This window comes from Tribolium castaneum, chromosome 7 (assembly GCF_031307605.1).
Source record: "Tribolium castaneum strain GA2 chromosome 7, icTriCast1.1, whole genome shotgun sequence".
Classification (NCBI taxonomy): Eukaryota; Metazoa; Arthropoda; class Insecta; order Coleoptera; family Tenebrionidae; genus Tribolium; species Tribolium castaneum.
Genome location: NC_087400.1, coordinates 9,140,526 through 9,158,209, shown reverse-complemented (window position 1 = coordinate 9,158,209; position 17,684 = coordinate 9,140,526). Strand labels below are relative to the sequence as shown.

At 29.8% G+C, this 17,684-nt stretch overlaps 2 protein-coding genes across 7 annotated transcripts; both read right to left on the bottom strand.

Moving 5' to 3' along the window:
* Positions 1-1,005: 1,005 nt before the first annotated feature.
* Positions 1,006-9,625, bottom strand: TfIIFalpha (Transcription factor IIFalpha). 2 transcript variants are annotated; one of them, XM_008200350.3, is made up of 5 exons: positions 9,468-9,625; positions 9,222-9,409; positions 5,336-5,880; positions 1,376-1,949; positions 1,006-1,328 (listed from the first exon to the last, which is right to left on the bottom strand). In XM_008200350.3, exons 1-5 carry the CDS (start codon positions 9,489-9,491, stop codon positions 1,124-1,126), a joined length of 1,536 nt encoding a protein of 511 aa, XP_008198572.1. In that variant the 5' UTR covers positions 9,492-9,625; the 3' UTR covers positions 1,006-1,123. The 2 variants fall into 2 exon arrangements, with proteins under 2 accessions (XP_008198572.1, XP_008198571.1); XM_008200349.3 differs by having other exon boundaries at positions 9,222-9,412; positions 9,468-9,621.
* Positions 9,626-11,229: 1,604 nt separating this feature from the next.
* LOC135266792 (uncharacterized) lies at positions 11,230-12,706 on the bottom strand. Of its 5 annotated transcripts, none has more exons than XR_010334944.1 (3): positions 12,000-12,706; positions 11,844-11,945; positions 11,230-11,791 (listed from the first exon to the last, which is right to left on the bottom strand). XR_010334944.1 is itself a non-coding variant. In XM_064358068.1 (3 exons), the coding sequence occupies exons 1-3, from the start codon at positions 12,399-12,401 to the stop codon at positions 11,289-11,291; spliced, it is 1,014 nt and encodes a 337-aa protein (XP_064214138.1). In that variant the 5' UTR covers positions 12,402-12,706; the 3' UTR covers positions 11,230-11,288. The 5 variants fall into 5 exon arrangements, 2 of the variants coding, with proteins under 2 accessions (XP_064214138.1, XP_064214137.1); XR_010334946.1 differs by having other exon boundaries at positions 11,230-11,945; positions 12,000-12,084; positions 12,137-12,706; XM_064358068.1 differs by having other exon boundaries at positions 11,230-11,945; positions 12,000-12,091; positions 12,137-12,706.
* Positions 12,707-17,684: the final 4,978 nt, after the last annotated feature.

Genomic DNA, 17,684 nt, shown 5'->3' with positions numbered 1-17,684 from the left:
TTACAATGATCATATTTTTGGTTAATATTTTTCTTAACGTATAAAAAGAGGCGTACCTGTACGGAGTTAACATTTTTTGTTTTTGATTTCAGCCAAATAAAAAGTTTTGTAATTTTTTTTTATTGAAATTAATATTCTGTATAGCTCTATCTAACTAGCCTACCCGCTATTTTTGACACATCCGACACATTATAAACAAATTTTATATTTTTTAAATCAAACATTTTTGCATAATTAAATTCTTCGCAAAAAACTAATGTAACTTTGTATAAACTATTATGGGTCTATCTCTTATCGTTTCGGAATTATTCAACTTTTCGTTATAAAAAAAACAATTTTTGAAGAATCACCGCAAAGTCACTTATGAACATTTTCCGATAAATTTTCAACAGAAAAACTTAGAATATCCCCTAATTTTAGCAATAGTCAGAGAATCCTAATGTTATTAGCAATTTTTTTTCAACCATTCGTTTAACTGTAATAACACTAATAATATAACATAAAGTTGTATTTTTTAAAATAGGAATCATAGGTAACCGTGATATTTTGAAAAGCTTATTTATGTGTATTTGTGTAATACGTTATATTTAAATATTATTCAACTTTTTGTTATAAAAAAGACCAATATTTGATAAATCACTTCAACGTCGCTTATGACAATTTTTCAAAAAATTTTGCAACAAAAAACCTTCTATACAAAATATTTGTATTTTTTATTTCTGGCAATGTATTTCTAATACTATAAAATAAACTTCAATAATTTAATTAGATATATTTTACTTCTCATACAAAAGGTTAAAACACTATGCAACTAACAATACACGCGGCCACACTTTGTTGACTATTTCAATCACTTTACGGACGATTTTAATGACATTAGTCAAGAAAAGTATAGCTTTATCGACTTCTTCGTTCTCTTTATGGACAACTTTAGAACAAATATCATTTTAAAATCAAACTTTGAGGCGTTATTTTAATTATAGACAGTAATTAAGAAAACAATAATTGCTGTAAATAAATTTTTATTAATTAATATGTAATTACAACTCCCATTATACATAAATATCATACTCCTTTAACTCCTTATAGATAGAAAATTTTTACAGCAACATTATTGATTCAATCAAGACTTTATCGACAGATACATCTTCCCTTTCAATGTTTGTTTCACGGGATTAATTTTCTTCAATATTTGTGTCATAATATTGACAAGCTGTTCGCTCGAAAGTCCCGTCTTTTTCGATTTGAATTTCTGCAAAAGCTCAGTGGTTGTCATCGGCTTCCTCATTAGATATTTTCTAACAGCATCTTCGGTAATTCCAGACTCACTAAAACCAAACTTAACACTTTCTTCAATCAAATTCAAAAAACTTACCTCGACCCAACAATATAATTCGGTAAATCTAACTTCTGTTTTTTAGCAGACGGTCCTGCCATTACATCATTTACTAACTTCCGCTTGTGATCAGTTGGCGTTGCAGACCTTGAACTATTGGCACTATTTGCTTCCCTCTCTTCTTTTTTCATTTTCTTATCATTCTTCTTCTTTTTGGTCTCTTCGTCTGTGCTGCTATCGGAACTAAAATCACTGTTTGACTCTTTCTCTTTCTTCACCTCCTTTTTAATCTCTTTCTTGTTCTTCTTTTTGTTCTTCTTCTTCTTGTCCTTGTCAGCGCCCTCCTCGGTTTTCTCGCTTTCTTTCTCTTTGTTTTCTTCATCTTCATTGCTTTGTTCCTTCTCGGATTTGTCTGAATCGTTTTCCGAATCTTCATCTGATGTTAGTAGTTTTCGCAAGGCTTTTTCTTCAGCCACGCTCTCCAGATTCGTGTTTTCAGGTTCACTCTCTGAACTATCACTAATGTAATCCAATTCTCGGCCCTCGCCATCTCCATCATCCGAATCTTCAAATGCTTCCACATCTGTGTCCCGCTTCTTCTTTTTCGGGTCAACTGATAAATGATGCAAGTGACGGTTTAGCTCGTTTTTAAGCAAGAAATCTTAAAATATTTTTTTCAAACGAAGCAAATGGAAGAATAGATATTTTGGCCTGTATTTCGTATTTATGTATTTACTTTAAACCGAGTTAAAAATATTTATGAACATTTTGTATCGTTTTTTAAATGGAAAATCAAAAAAATAACTGATTTAAGCGAAACAAATTAATGCCAAATTCGCCAATTTTGAGACACCTGTATAACCATAAAGCTGTTTTTATGTTGAAATTCTGTTCAAATACAGGATTAACAAATGGTTTGTCTAGGGATTAGGAAGCTATAGAAAATTTTTGATTTTTGATATAAAGGCCATCCTATTAAAAAGACTTCAGACATACATTGCAAAAAATATTATAGTAATATTTTAAGCCAAATTCTAACGCAATAATAATTTTCAGATCTTTGTACAGGTGCTGCGTTTTTGGATGTAAGAAAAGGAAGATCTTTGAAAATAAGAGGTTTCGAGAAAAACGAGTGACACATTTTCGTTTTTCGAGTAAATAATTTTGGTCAAAACCGCATCCCGCTCTCGTCTTTTGTTTTCGACTTATAAACAAAAGTTGACATTTTAGCGAAATCTTAAAAAATTCATATCTTCCCTTCTAAAAGCTACACGACTGAAACAAAACATTATAAAGCACTTTTTTATAGAGAATTTAATAACGTTATCAGTGTTTTTTTTAATTATTCGTTTGGCTGTAATAACATTAATAACATAAAGTTGTATTTTTGTAAATTGAAATCATACTTGGCTATGACATTTTCGAAAAGCTTATTTTTTCAGAACTGAGAACAATATAAATACAGTTTGATATTTTTAAATACTTTTGATAAAAAATAGTATTTTTAAGATATTTCTCCTAACCTAAAAATTTTCTCCTTAGCTAGCTCTATCTGCTGAGAAAAATACAAACTAAAACAAAACCGAGAAAAAATGTGAGCAATCACAATCCGTGAAAATTGAAATTTTCAATTGACATTTTAGACTGACAATTAAACTTTGTCAAAAAAAACATTTGCACCCACATAGAACGTTATTTTCATATAATTTTTGAATTAACTGGGTATGATGGTGTTAAGTACGTGGCTTTTTGTACTGAAACCAAGGACATAATGAAACACTATCAAAAACAAGAAATCCTAAATTTGAACAAAACGATTTAAACAATAATTTTGGTATCCGCCAAGTAAAATTATTCCAAAAATAACAATGGACCAACATGACCAACTCAGTGGTTGAATTTTCACGTTTTCTTACATTAAGACAAAAATTATAACTTTGAAAAAGTTGTGGAAGCTTATTACCTTACAACAATGAATAAATAAGAAAAAGATTTTTTTTAATTTTAGACTAAACTATAGACAATTTTTAAGCCTCTGCTGAAGTCTGACATAATATGAAGCCTCACTAACGTTATTAGAGAATATGGAACACAAGTTGTTCTCTTGGTTGTCCTATTAATACAAATCAAAGTACTTCATGTGGTGGAAACTTGATTTGATGCGTTTTTATTATTTTAAAAAGACAACTATACTTACAAGTGCAACGACGAAGTTTAACTATAGTTTCATTTATGTTTGAATTGTTTTTGTATTTTGTAATAAAATCAGGTTACATCAATAAAATTCCGAATTCGATCTTTTCCTAAGTTCAGACTATTCTTACAATCTGTCCTTAGTCTGTTGGTATGATTAACGATGGCTTTTGAGCATTATTGAACTTATTATTCATTGTGGTATGACGATATCTTGAATAAGAATATGTCTATTAACGATTTAGTTAAAACCATGCAAAAAATTGTTTGTTTTAAAGAAAATAGTGTAACGATTCATGAAACCAATCTAGTGATTGGTTCGACAATTAATAAAGAGATGGCGCCACGTACGGAGAATTTTTTTAGGTTAGGACAATCAAATACAACAATGGAAAGGGAAGTTTTGTTACGGCCGTAATGGGGCGCAGCGACATTTTATGTAAGTTAGGCATGCTAAAAACAAATATATTTTAATAGTCGCAACAATTTATCTAATAATAATATAATTTATTATGCTGGTTTTGAAGTAATTAGTTCTTAAAAAATCATTAGATTATAAATACTTGTTGGGTAACGCCATTTTCATAGTTTTAATTAAAGATCCAAAATTTTTTCATGGCCTACTATAAAGAAAACGCTAAATGTTATGTTTTTTTTAATTTAAAAATAATGTATTATACAAATAGACATATCAAATCAGAAAAAATAAGCATTTCAAAAATATCACAGCCGCCTATGATTCTTATTTAACAAAATAAAACTATGTTATTCCAGATAAACGAACGCTGATAACATTATTAAATTCTCTGTAAAAAAGTGTTTCAAAATGTCTTTATTTCAAATGTGTATCTTTTATAATAAGGAAGATATGATTTTTTTAATTCCGCTAAAATGTCAACTTTTGTTTATACGTCGAAAACAATTGACGATAGCGGGATGCGGTTTTGACCAAAATTATTTTCCAAAAAAACGGACCCGAGAATGTGTCACTCGTTTTTTTCTAAACCTCTTAGTTTCGGAGATCGCCTGTTCGGACATCCAAAATGCAGCACCCTGTACATTATCTGCGTGTTTCAAGTAAAAGTCGATTATTTGCTAAAACTGCAAGTATTCTTTTTTTTATTGCAAATTTATCGGAAAATATCCACAGGCGACTTCGCAGTGATTTTTCAAAAATTGGTCTTTTTTAAGATCTATAATAATTTATACAAATTACATCATTTTTTTGTGTAAAATCTAATTATGCAAAAATATATAGGGTGTTCTATTCAAAAGATATAACTTTGGTTCACCACCCTGTATAGTACAACACCCTGTGTATAATAAAAATATTTTCAGCTTGTATACTTTAAGGCGATCTATCATATAATAAAAAAAGCATGGCAATATTTTAAATGGCAAAAAAGTTATAGACCGACTACATACCCCTGGGTAAGCCTGTATTTTTGAGAAAAGCTCGGACAAAATAATTCAAAAGCAAATAGAAAATTTGGTTTTGGATTATCTTCCGTTCAAAATCACCAAATTCTGTCGATAATTGAAATGGGTTTTGCTTTTTTAGGGAGTTTTGACAATTTTTTAAGCAAAAATGTAATTATATTGCACAATTTCGTTAAAAGCAAAATCAAAAATTGCATTATGTTTCAAACCTTTAAGAACAAAATCTACAAAATTAATTTTTTCCGAAGATCTTGCTCAGTTTATTTATAAACAAAAACTTCAAATCTAGAAATATTTTCGGTTCGAATCTATCAAAATTTATTTTTATGAGTTAGCAGCATTTAAACATGACAACATGTAATTTACCTTTCTTTCCTTTTTTCTTCTTCTTCTCTTTCTTCTCTTCTTCCTCTTCCTTCTCCTCTTCCTCAGACCCTTCATCATCTGAACTATCCATCCACTCGTCCATATCCGATATTTTCAATTCCTTCGATTTCTTTGCATTCTTTTTCCCTTTTTCCTCTCCTTCATCAAGCTCAGTATCATCCTCACCTTTCAGTCTCTTCCTCAACATAAGTGAAAAATAGTTCAAATGTTTATTGCGTTTATTGAACTCTTGTTCGGCTTCTTCAGCTGTCAGAGCTTTGTATCTTTGAATTGGTTGAAATTTGTACCATTCGTGTAACGGAAAAGCCTCAATTGCACCATCAGCAGCATGAGTGAAAACATAGTAGGCTGTGTTTTCAGAAACACCGCCTTCTCGAATCCCCTTGAATTTTTTCACAGTGCTTCCGTAAGACTTCAAAATCCAAGGCTGGTCCTCAGGTCGGTATTTTCTAGCAACTATTCCCAGTTTTTTGCGACGGGCTTCCTCTTTGGCCTCGCGGCCAAACTCCGAACCTGCGCCAAACCTTAAAAGTGAAAAAAACACATTTTATTAATTAAACAAAAATAAAATAGTTTGTAAAATATTAGCTGTTTCAAAATTATAAATTACATTAGCCTGTTAATTTTTTAATAATTTATATCAACTAATTTTTGGAGAAAATGCAATGTTAGCGGATTTATAGTTTTGAAACAGGTAATACCAGCAATTTGCTTGCATTGCATTTGTTTGGGAAATTGCTTTTAACATAAGATAGGTACAATATGTTTTGCAACAAACAGCTCAAAATCACATGTCTTTGTGCTATTTCTTTGTAGCTGCATACTTGTTCAATTGATAATTACATTAACATAGCTTCTTTTGATAATTTCACCTTTTTTACTTTAACAACCGTTCATAAAATTTCTAAATTATTTACACCTTTTATGTAAAATAATTTTTCCATGGCCAACTACTTTCAAATATTTTAAATATATTTTTTATCAAAAGTATATAAAAATATCAAACTGTATTTATATTGTTTTCAGTTCAGAAAAAAATAAGCTTTTCGAAAATATCATAGCCAACTATGATTCCTATTTAAAAAAGTACAACCTTATGTTATTACCAGTGTGAGGAAATTTTATGGGATGGCCATGAGGCCACAACCGATCAGTTGACTCGTCGTAGCGCTCTCGCGATGTTCATATTTATCGATGAAATGGTCCGTTACAGCGCGTACATTGGCGTAGTTTACTTGGGGTTTATACAAAGAATGTTACCGGTCGCTTACAAAAATCTAATTAAAACATAAATATTATTGTTTTATTATAATTACGGAGTACCCAAAAAAATTGTGGAAATAAAATAGTCGCTAAGACTGCGGTATATTTGTTGAGATTATTTTCTGAAGCAAAACCCTGACAAGGCACCTAATTTGACATAATCGTTAAAAAATAACTTCATCATTTCCTCAATCTTACATGGACACCAATAAAGATGTTTAATACAGTGGAGCGTAAGTCACTATTACATTTTGAAAATGTTTCGTTTTAATTCAGTGGAAATTAAAATTAAAAACTAATTAAAAATATTTTAATCATTTTCTCTGAGAAATACGCTTGAATAACTGTGATTCTTTCTAAATTCTCGAAAACTGATTCCGTTTTGCGGTTAAAATATCTTTGAATTTCGAAAAAGATCTTTCTACATCACAACTGGTTACAGGAGTAAATAAAAAGTTTGGTGCTAATGCAAAATATGTCGAAGGTGGTACATTATTCGCTATTTGTTTTAAAACTAGAAAATCGGGATTTCTAGTAACAACTGCGTCAATTTTTGCATTAAATTTATCTTGTAATGACCATTCTACAGATTTTAACTCTATCAACGTAGACTCAAATTTCTCAACTGTAATGGATAATTTAAAATTTTACGTTTCTAGAAATTTGATCGTAGTTGGAATATTTCAAAAATTATTTTCAATAAAATTAAGTTGAGAAACTAAATTTGTGGTTAAAACTAAAGTTTTACATTATTTAATGCTTTGTGCATCGTCGTTTAAAGCAATAAACAAATGATTTTAATTGATTAAAATTTTTAGAAATTTGCTTCTAACCAAGTACCACAGCGTGTAACTACAATTGTTGATTCGTCAGAAACGTTACGATTTGTATATTTTTTTAAAAAGGACTTTAAAGAAGGATTATTTAGTTATCTACAAAATGTGCTCGAGGTGAAATCGCAGCGTATTTCCCTTTGAAACGTGGTGTGGTTGAAAACATTTCAAGGGCTAAAAATGGTAAATAATTAAAAAAATATTAATGTCACACCAAAGAATACTTTGAAATGAATTACAATTTTACAATTTAGTTTTACTGGGTCACTTATATGCTTTTTAAATAAGTACATGAGATAAAAATGTTCTTTTGACTTTTTAGATATTATTAAAATTAACTGAGAGTTAGGGCGGTTAAAAGTAAAGGTATAATATTAATAGATAAGTGACATTAATTATTTTTTAATTATTTACGAATTACGATTTTTAGCTCTCGAAATGTTGTCAAAGGCGATGAACACGCTTCAGAGGGAAATACGCTTCGGTTTCACCTCAGGCGCATTTTGCAGTAATTTTAAATTGCAATAACTTGGTGAGTCTTACAGATAACGAAATGATTCTTGCACCAAAAATTGATTTCAAGTATTAGCTTTATTTCGTCTCGATTATGTGGGAGTCTATCTTTTAAATTAAAAAACTTTCTCGCATCTCGAAAATTTCACTACACAATTATGCAACGTTACAAGAAAATGTATTTTTTTTTTGGTTTCCCTTTATCAAAACTCTACCTTGTTAAACTACGTATAAATCTGCATTTATTGAAAATTTGTTTGCAAAAAAACGGAGTTTCTAGCTTTATCCAGAAGGAAGATGTGAGTATGTAAACGCAAAATGTGTCCAAGTTTAGGTGTTTGCAAATTTTTAGCTAAAACGTCTTTTCAGCCCCTTCGCGAGGGTTGAAACAAAAAATTCTTTGTCTAAACATTTTTTAATACTCTTTCCTAACTTATATCAACAATGTAAGCTGTTCCACAACATTTCGATTTAAAGGTTTATCTGACTGCAAGCGCGCGCCCATGCACTAACCTTCGCCCATAAAATTTCCTCACACTGGTTATTACAGCTAAACTAATGATTAAAAAAAACGTTAATAACATTATTAAATTCTCTGTAAAAAATGTTTAAAAATCAATAAATCATAAATACTTGTTGGGCAATATATTTTTCACAGTTTCAATTGAAAATCCAAAATTTTTTCATAGCCTACTATAAAGAAAAAGCGGAATGTTATATTTTTTTAAATATTTAAAAATAATGTGTTACACAAATAGATATATCAAATCAGAGAAAAATAGTATTTTCAAAAATATCACAGCCGCCTATGATTCCTATTTAAAAAAATAAAACTTTATGTTATTGCAGCTAAACTAAAAGTTAAAATAAACTGCTGATAACATTAAATTCTCTGTAAAAAAGTGTCAGTATAATATCTTTGTTTCAAATGTGTATCTTTTATAATAACGAAGATATGAATTTTTTTAAGATTTTGCTAAAATGACAACTTTTGTGTATTAGTTTTTTGTTTGTTTCATTTGAAAACTAATTAGGTTAAACGTAGATAAATAAATTAAAAAAATAATAAAAACAATACTAATTTTCGGACAATGGGTTTATCGAAGGCGACCATGAATTTGACGTATCTTTGACATTTGTTAATCTTGACATGACATGACATCTTGACGTTTGTTAATAAATTTTAGATACTTTTTATTATGCAATTTGTTGGGCTGTTATCAGTGATCATTTAAGTGCGTTATGTTATGTATTACTTTGGTTGTTCTTCTTCGACGCTTTTGTACTCTTTCAAATTATTCTCCCTTTCCATTTTGACCTGCGTCCACTTGGCAAAATCCACTTCAAGATTTCCATTAAATCTCATTACATGGTATCGCTTCTGGACGTTTTTCGGTACTTTGATTGTATACTCCTTAACACCGGCTGGGGCCTGTGATTGCTTCTGCTTGAACAGAATAAAATTAATTTGTGAAAACTTAAAACTGTTATTTTATACGTACAGAGGCGGCTGAACTTGTCGCCATTTTAACCAAATTACAATTAATTGCAAAATTTATTAGTTAAATTAAACTCAAATTAAAAAATAGACCTATTTAGAAAACAGCTGTCAAACAAGTTCGTTTAGAGGTTAGGTCACCATGTCGGTAACACAGGTGCCATACTTAGGGCAGATACTTTCTAACGTGACAAAAACCGTGGAGTCAGTTGTATTTTTTTTATTGTTTTCTAATTTTTATTAACAAACAGAAACATTTATTACAATATAAAATTCCATAAAAACCGGGAAGCTTTTAATTTAAAAAAAAATGTACAACTAACTTTAATTCCAAAAAAAATCGACAGAAATTCTAGTAATTTCAAAAAATCAACCAAAAACTTCGAAATATCAATAATTTGTATAAACTCCAAATTAATTCCTGTAATTTTCATAATTCCCTAGTGGGTAATTCCTGAAATTACAAATAGTCCTAAGGAATTCAAATAATCTCGAATAATTCCAAAAAACTCCAGTCATTCACAAATTATTCCAAAAGTCCGCAAATAATTCCAGCAATTTCATAAATTCCAAAAATAATTTTAATAATACAAAATACTTCCAAAAACTTTAAAGCAATTCGGATGAAATTGATAATCCGATATTGCTCTATTATTTTATAAAAAATATCCACAGGAAATACATGATGAAATGTAGGTATGACTAAGATCGTAAACATTTTAAGGTTTTGTGTAAAATAATAATCCCAAAACTCAAACTGATTAGATATTTTCTATATTTAATAATTTTTGTCAATTTCCTTTTTATTACTTCACTAAATAAGTAGGTATTAGCTGTTTCAAAACTGTAAAAACACCAACGTCGCATTTTACCGAATAATTTTTTTTAATAAGGTTGATAAAATTGTAAAATAATAATTAATCATCGAAATAATTGTTAATCATCGAAAATATAAATTACATTAGCTATTATTTTTTTGAAGTGCATGAAAATTTTATTAGAGCTACACTTATTACTCTTATTAACATCTCATAGATCTATCTCTTACAGTTTTTGAAATAATCGCAAAAAAACAGAATTCTAACTCAATAGTTTCATTTTTAGTCGAAAAAACTTCCAAACATACAATAAAATTGTGCCATTGATTAAAAGAAAAGTTAGATTTGTTCACCATTTTTACTCAAGAAGTTCAAAATTCGATGGCAGACTGACTGCGTTACTTGTGGCACTTTTTTTATTCTTTCATATCATTTAATTGTCTGTCACATGATTATTTTGCATTTTCGTTACTTTCTTCTTAAAAATTAGAAATTGCAGAGTTAATTACGAACTTTTTGTCACATTTACATCAAAAACTGTTTTCTGAGACGGAATTTAACCCTGTTTCTATGTTTTCGTATCTACATATTCATCTTGGATTTAACATTAATGATATTTTTTCAAAATAAATTAAACACTGAACCCAACTTTTTTTACTAAAATTCCTCCGAATGACTTTTGTGCCAACGTTAAAACTATTTTTTTCTACAGCCGTCAAAAAATCGTGACATTTATGCATGGTTACCTATGCGCGAAGTTTGACGTTTTTTCACTGTGAAAAAATATTATTTTTTCACGGTTTCACAGTGAAAAAATAATATTTTTTAACTGTGCAGGCAACTCGATTTTTCAGATCATTTTGTTCCAACTTATTTCTGTTACAATTTTAGTAACACGAAAAGACATCAACAGCAACCGAAATGAAGAGACGGATCGATAATGAGAGGTAGTTTTAAAGGTTTTATAATTATACAGAACAATATTACAAAACAATAATAATAGATATTTACTTTGACATATGAAAATTAAATGTGCATGACGAAAACGTGCCCCCGTTTATCCCCAGAGGCCTGAGTGAAGACGCTTGTAAATGAAAGTTATTTTCGCCATTAAAAGAAGCCGATGTAGAAGGTTGAGTGATTTTGTTTTCTTCTGTGGAGGAAGAAGGTTGAATTTTATTGGCAATTTCAATTTTATTATTCAAAGAGTCCTCGATGTAACTTTCTGCCACTGTGCTGCTTCTCCAGCCCCCATGACGTTTAATTGAAATTAGATCACCTCCAGCATTCGCCAAAAGAGTGGCAGAGCTTCTTCTGAAGCAGTGACCAGTATATTTTTTAGGTTCGTCTTTGTTAAGCCACTTTGCAATCAAACTTGGTATCTCTCCGATTTTGTTAATTCCAACATTTTGATTCACACATTTTCCGTTGGTATACTTTAAAAATAAACGGTCACTAGTCGCCCGTGGAGGCCGCAAAGCTCTATATTTTCTGACAATTTCTATATTTTCTAAATTTGAAACAGTAAATATTCGTTCGCAGTGGGTTTTTGTATCAGGCACCTTCACAATTAAGACAGACTGTTTATCTTCTATGTCAGTTAGCTTCATTTTAACTAATTCTTCACGTCGAAGGGCTCCCGATATACCCAAAATTAGCACAGTCTATAAATAAAACGAGTTGTTTTGATTTGTATTACACTAATATGATAAGTTTACCTTCATCAGTAAATATATCTTGTCATCTGCTTCATTAATAAACTTGCTAATGTCTTCTTTGTCTAAAATTTGCGACTTCTTGCTTCTGTAACCTACGCTTTTGCTTTTCAGGTAGGGCACTAACTTCGGAAACTTACGTGTATCGATATTCTCTTTAACGTTTAAGGTGGCTTTCAACATCGCATAAAGGGCCCAGAGTGTTGGTGGCTTTAAGGTGGTAGACTTTTCTTCCAAATACGCCAACAAAACATTTTCCGTTACTTGATCAATCTTTTTCATAGAACACCACTGCCGAAACTGAAGATACGTTTTTTCGTACTGCGGTCTTGATTTAGCAGGCAAAAGATTCGACACTGCCGCGCTTGCAATTGCATCTATTTCGTTTTCGCTGCTAAAATCCATCACACTTCTTCAACAAAAATACCTATTGTGACAAATTTTTCGCAACTATCACTTTTATTTATCATCGTAACCATGCAAGCAACTCGATTTATCAGACCATTTTGTTCCAACTAATTTCTGTTACTTTTTTCTTCATCTGGAGGCTGTAGAAAAAACGTTGTTTGTATTTCGTGGCGAAATTCATGTTTTAATGGCGCCTTCGAATGTCTTTTAGGTCTCGACCTGGCGGTCTCGACTAAAATAACATTCTCAGGCGCCATTAAAAAAACACTCATTTCGCGCACTTAATACAAAAATTACTATTAAAGAATATCTCTTACTGTCATCTGTTCCAACTTTTAAAATAAAAAAAATAGATATTAAATTATTCGTTTTTTTTAAAATTCGTATTCATTAACATTCATTTAGTTTAAAATGTGCAACAAAAAAAAATAAATGTCCTATCAAATTTTATTGTCATTTTAAAGGTGTACAAGGGGTTCGCCAATTTTTGTCGGATATTAGAAGGAGTTTGCAAGGTGAAAAGATTGGGAACCACTGAAATAGAAATAACAATATTTTCAGTTTCCGTTAAAACATAAAATACGTAAAAAAGTTGCCAATGCCTTTAACTATAAAAATTACGAAGTAAAATTCGCTTTTTGTGATTTTTTCAAAAACTGTAAGAGGTAGGTATAGGACGTGTTGATAAAAATCACCATAAATATTATTGTTCTTCTTTCGATTGACGTTAACAAAAAGGGCCTAACTAACCATTTGAAAAATCTGAGTTATAGCCCATTTTTGATAACCTTTTTGAAGAAATCATATTAGCCTTGAATTTTAACAGTTGACAATTTTGAAAATTCCATAAGGCTCTTCGATATTTTAAATAAACCCTTGCAAATAAAAATTTTAACAAAAAAATTGACATATGTCAAAAATTATGAGAGATAAGTACCAACAACTTGGGTAAATTTTACTCAGTTTGAGAAAATGAATTAGCTGTCTTTTCATTACTATACAATGACACTAATTACTTTAATTATGAAAAACAAAAAAACACTATATCCCATTTCAGTTCATAGTAGAATTGCAACGGCGCATTTAAATTTTTTTGGAGTGAAAAATAAAGCACAAATTGAGCTAAGAAACCCACGAGAAACTGTCAATTTGTACTCCATTCCATTCAAAAAATTCAAATGCACTATTGCAAAACTCTACTATGAACTGAAATGGCATATATTTTTGCCTTTAGTATCTACAATTTTTTTTAACATTTTGTTGACCTACTTTTTTACTGTATATTATTTACTGATTTGGAGTTCTTTCAAAAAGTAAATATGTAGTGTAAACAAAAAAACGCTTGGTTTCCTTGTTTGCATTCACATACTTATTATTAACGTTTTTTCCTCAAACTAAATACGTATTAACTGTTTCAAAACCATAAAAACGCCAACGTAGCTTTTTACCAAATAATTTTTTAAAATAAAATTGATAAAATTGTAAAATTAATGATTAAATCTCTCATTGAAAAGACAAATTTATATTAGCTTTTATTATTTTGAAGTGCATAAATAATTTAAATGTATTACCAGGGCCGAGCCAAACTGGTATGCGGCCGCCGATCTGCCACCTTTATCAAAATTAAAATAAAAGAAAAGAATAAAAATAATTTTAAAGAAATAGTCTAGCTGTTCTAGCGTTTTTTTACTGCTGTAAACATATTTAACCATTAAAAGTTTTTTTCTGAAAAACATTTAACAATAATTATTTCTTGTGACACAATTTATTTCACGAATGTGTTCTTGTTCTTGAGATTAAGCGCCTGAATACAATCAAAGGGATTAATGAAAACAGCCGACCTTCTTTTCTTTGGGAGTACAAAATTAATAAAGTATAAATAATCAGAATAATCTCCATTATGTGAACTAAAAAAAACAGAGGTTTTCATAAAATGGAGATAGTTCATTCATTCGAATTTAATATTTGTTAAAATGTTTATTACGTAATTAATACAACAAAGCAATAATAATATACTATGAACAATGAACTAATTGGTAACTGGAAAATATTTAGTCAGTTCAATCTTTTCCTTTAAAGAATTTAGAGCAAAAACTCTGATTTTTTCAGAACTATTTTTTTGAGCGCTTTTAAATGGCTTCAGCTGTATGTACGTTTTAAGTTCTGTCATAGTTAAATTTATGTCAACCTCTGCGTCTGTTCCCTCTTCTAAGCTTCATATAATTTCATTCTCAATTATTGTCAGAACTTTTCGTTTTGTAAATTTATTTATGACGAAAAATGGAGTAAAATGAATACTAATTATCACTAATCGCCAAATTTCTTCTCCACACATTGAAGGAATAAATGTATGCGAATACAAAAGTTTTAGATTGCAAAAAAATCAGAAAAATTAAGAGAGCACAGAAAAAAAGATCCATGTGTAATTTTTTCGTGGCTCATTCAACTGTAGTTACAAATTTGTATCTCCAATAGTTTTGTAGTATGCCATTCTATTTCTTTATTTAAAGTAAGTTTTAGTAAAATGTCCACCCATAAACATAACAACTTGTTTAAACCTTTTACAAAATTAAGTAAAAACGTTTTTCAAACATTCAGTTAATTGACAAAATTGTGAAGCCAAGAAAAAAAAGACAATTTGGTTATGGAAATAAAAACAAACCAGTAGCAGATTCTAAAAATTATTTTAAAATTCACGTTTTTTATTTAGTGTTATCAGGATTCAATCAGTATCAGCATTTTCCAATATGTGTTATTACTGTTGCTCTTAGAAGTCTCTTGATATTAACACTTTCTGCTTGTGGAAAGAGGACCTTTTCAGAAAAAAATATCAAAAATTATCTAAGAACAAGGATGTCTCAAAATTGATTTAATAATTTTCCTAACTTTCTACTCCTACGGTGGAAAGAAAAATACCCAATAGACTAGATAAATTATATTTTAGAAAAAGAATTTGCCTAGAGTAAAGTAAGGTGAATTTATTGAGTAAATTATGTAAATATTAAGTATGTACATTACTCAACAACTGATGAACCTGCAGAAAATTTAAAATTATTTTTGTTACGAATAGTTTTATTTTTGTATAAATTTACTATTTCAAAATATTTTAAAAATAAACAGTTGCTTTCATTTATTTAACTTAGTAATTTTTAACTACGATTTTAATCAGGGGCACAATATTTGGGACCTGCACATAGGCGGCCAATTGGCTTGGTTCGACTTTTTTTATAATGTTTATGTTTATTAACGGCCACGCCAAGTACAAGTGATATATAAAATACAAAGATAAATTGATATATAAAATACAAACACAGATAGGTACAATACAGTTAATATAAAATAAAGTGTTAATTATTAAAAGAGCTAAGTTCACTATGTTCAATAACAGTTTTTAAATCTTTTAGAAATCTATTCTTAGGTATGGTAGCGCTCAGCTCCGTTTGCGTGTGCGTCATCTGACATTTCTGTCACTACGTTTACATAACAGGGTCATAGCGGTGACAAACTATCAAATATTTTTTGAGGTTACGAAGTGTTTAAATTATGAGTTGTTACAAAAAATACAGATTCACAAAGCAAGAACTAATAAACGCAGAATCAAAAACCTAACAAAACGCAAATCACAAAACACAATAAACGAACGGAAAATACTTGCGATTAACACCGATAACACTTTCGACAACCATGCGACGACGTCTATAATTTACTGTCAATGTCAGGTTGACAAATTCGTGACACTTGACGGTGTTGTCGAAGTGCACATGTAAATTAATGTTCAAGGATACCACCCTTAGATAGCCCTTAGATGTTTAAATTTGCATTGTTTTTGATAATTTTTTATAGCTTTGTGTTGGTAATGAAAAAATGAAATTGATGACGCACACGCAAATCGAGCTGACCGCCACTATAAACCTATAAAATCTAAATTACCAGAAAGTACGTTGCATGTTTTAGACAGCCTAGAAGATACAGAATTTTTCCCATAATTGGTACGGTGGTAAGGCACTACAAGCATTCTAGGCTCTCTAACGTTACAAACGGGTATATTTATTGAAAATAGCGGAAGAATAAGATTACAATTTACATTACCAGACAATATACGATATACGAACGACGCGTCATAAAATATTCTACGAGAAGATAGTAAGGATAGTCCTAAATAACTTAAAATGTTTATATAATTATTTTTGTCATGAAATATGTTAAATTTGTAACATACAAATTTAACAAATTTTTTCTGAACATTTTCAATTCGATTAATATGAACATTATAACAAGGTTGCCAAATAATTGTGCAGTATTCCAAAATTGGACGAACATAACAATTATATAATAACATTACAACACGCAAACTTGAAAAATCAGAGCACTGTCTTTTTATAAATCCTAATGTTTTGTTTGCTTTCGACAAAATGTGGTTAACGTGATAGTCAAAACTTAACTGGCTGTCTACAATAACTCCTAAATCGCGAATATGAGTGACACATTCAAGTTGATTGCCTGATATAAAGTAAGATGGTAAATTGTAATATAATTTTCTAGAAAATCTTAGTGATTTACATTTATTTATGTTCAGTTCTAAAAAAATTTTTTTACACCACATACAAAAACTATTTAAATCACGTTGTAATATATCACAGTCGTTTGGATTTATAATAACTTTAAAAATCTTTACATCGTCGGCAAAAAGAAGGATTTCAGAGCTTTCGATCGCTGTTTTGACATCATTTATATATAGAGAAAAAAGAATAGGGCCTAGATGTGACCCCTGGGGCACACCTGTGGATGGGTGAATTGCGCGAGACTTAACACCATTTATAGTTACATACTGTACACGATTAGATAAAAAAGAATAAATCCAACTAAGGACTGGATCCCCAAAACCTAAATTATCTAATTTTAATATTAATAACTCAATGGAAATGCGATCAAAAGCTTTTGACATATCAGTATATATACAATCAGTTTGGAATCCATTTTCAAGATTTGACGTTATATATTCAGTAAACAGAAAAAGATTGGTCATCGTAGAGCGACCCTTGAAAAAACCATGTTGTTCTTCAATAACAGATTGTTTTACAGAAAATGATATAATGTCAGCCATAATGGAGTCAAAAACTTTTGATATATACGATGGGGTACATATCGGTCTATAGTTGGAAATATTTACACGACTACCATTTTTAAAGACAGGTCTGATATATGAGATTTTCCAAATATCCGGAAATTGAGACTGATCAAGAGATTTATTGAACAGCATTTGTAATGGCAATGTTAATT

Excerpts from the sequence above, each read along its gene's own strand:
- TfIIFalpha (XM_008200349.3), bottom strand. The coding sequence starts at position 9,491 with ATGGCGACAAGTTCAGCCGCCTCT. Across the intron at positions 5,881-9,221 it reads GTCGAAGAAGAACAACCAAA|GTTTGGCGCAGGTTCGGAGT; the intron begins GTAATACATAAC and ends TTCACTTTTAAG. Across the intron at positions 1,950-5,335 it reads GAAGAAAAAAGGAAAGAAAG|TTGACCCGAAAAAGAAGAAG; the intron begins GTAAATTACATG and ends ATCATTTATCAG.
- LOC135266792 (XM_064358067.1), bottom strand. The coding sequence starts at position 12,401 with ATGGATTTTAGCAGCGAAAACGAAATAGATGCAATTGCAAGCGCGGCA. Across the intron at positions 11,946-11,999 it reads AGATATATTTACTGATGAAG|ACTGTGCTAATTTTGGGTAT; the intron begins GTAAACTTATCA and ends TTTTATTTATAG.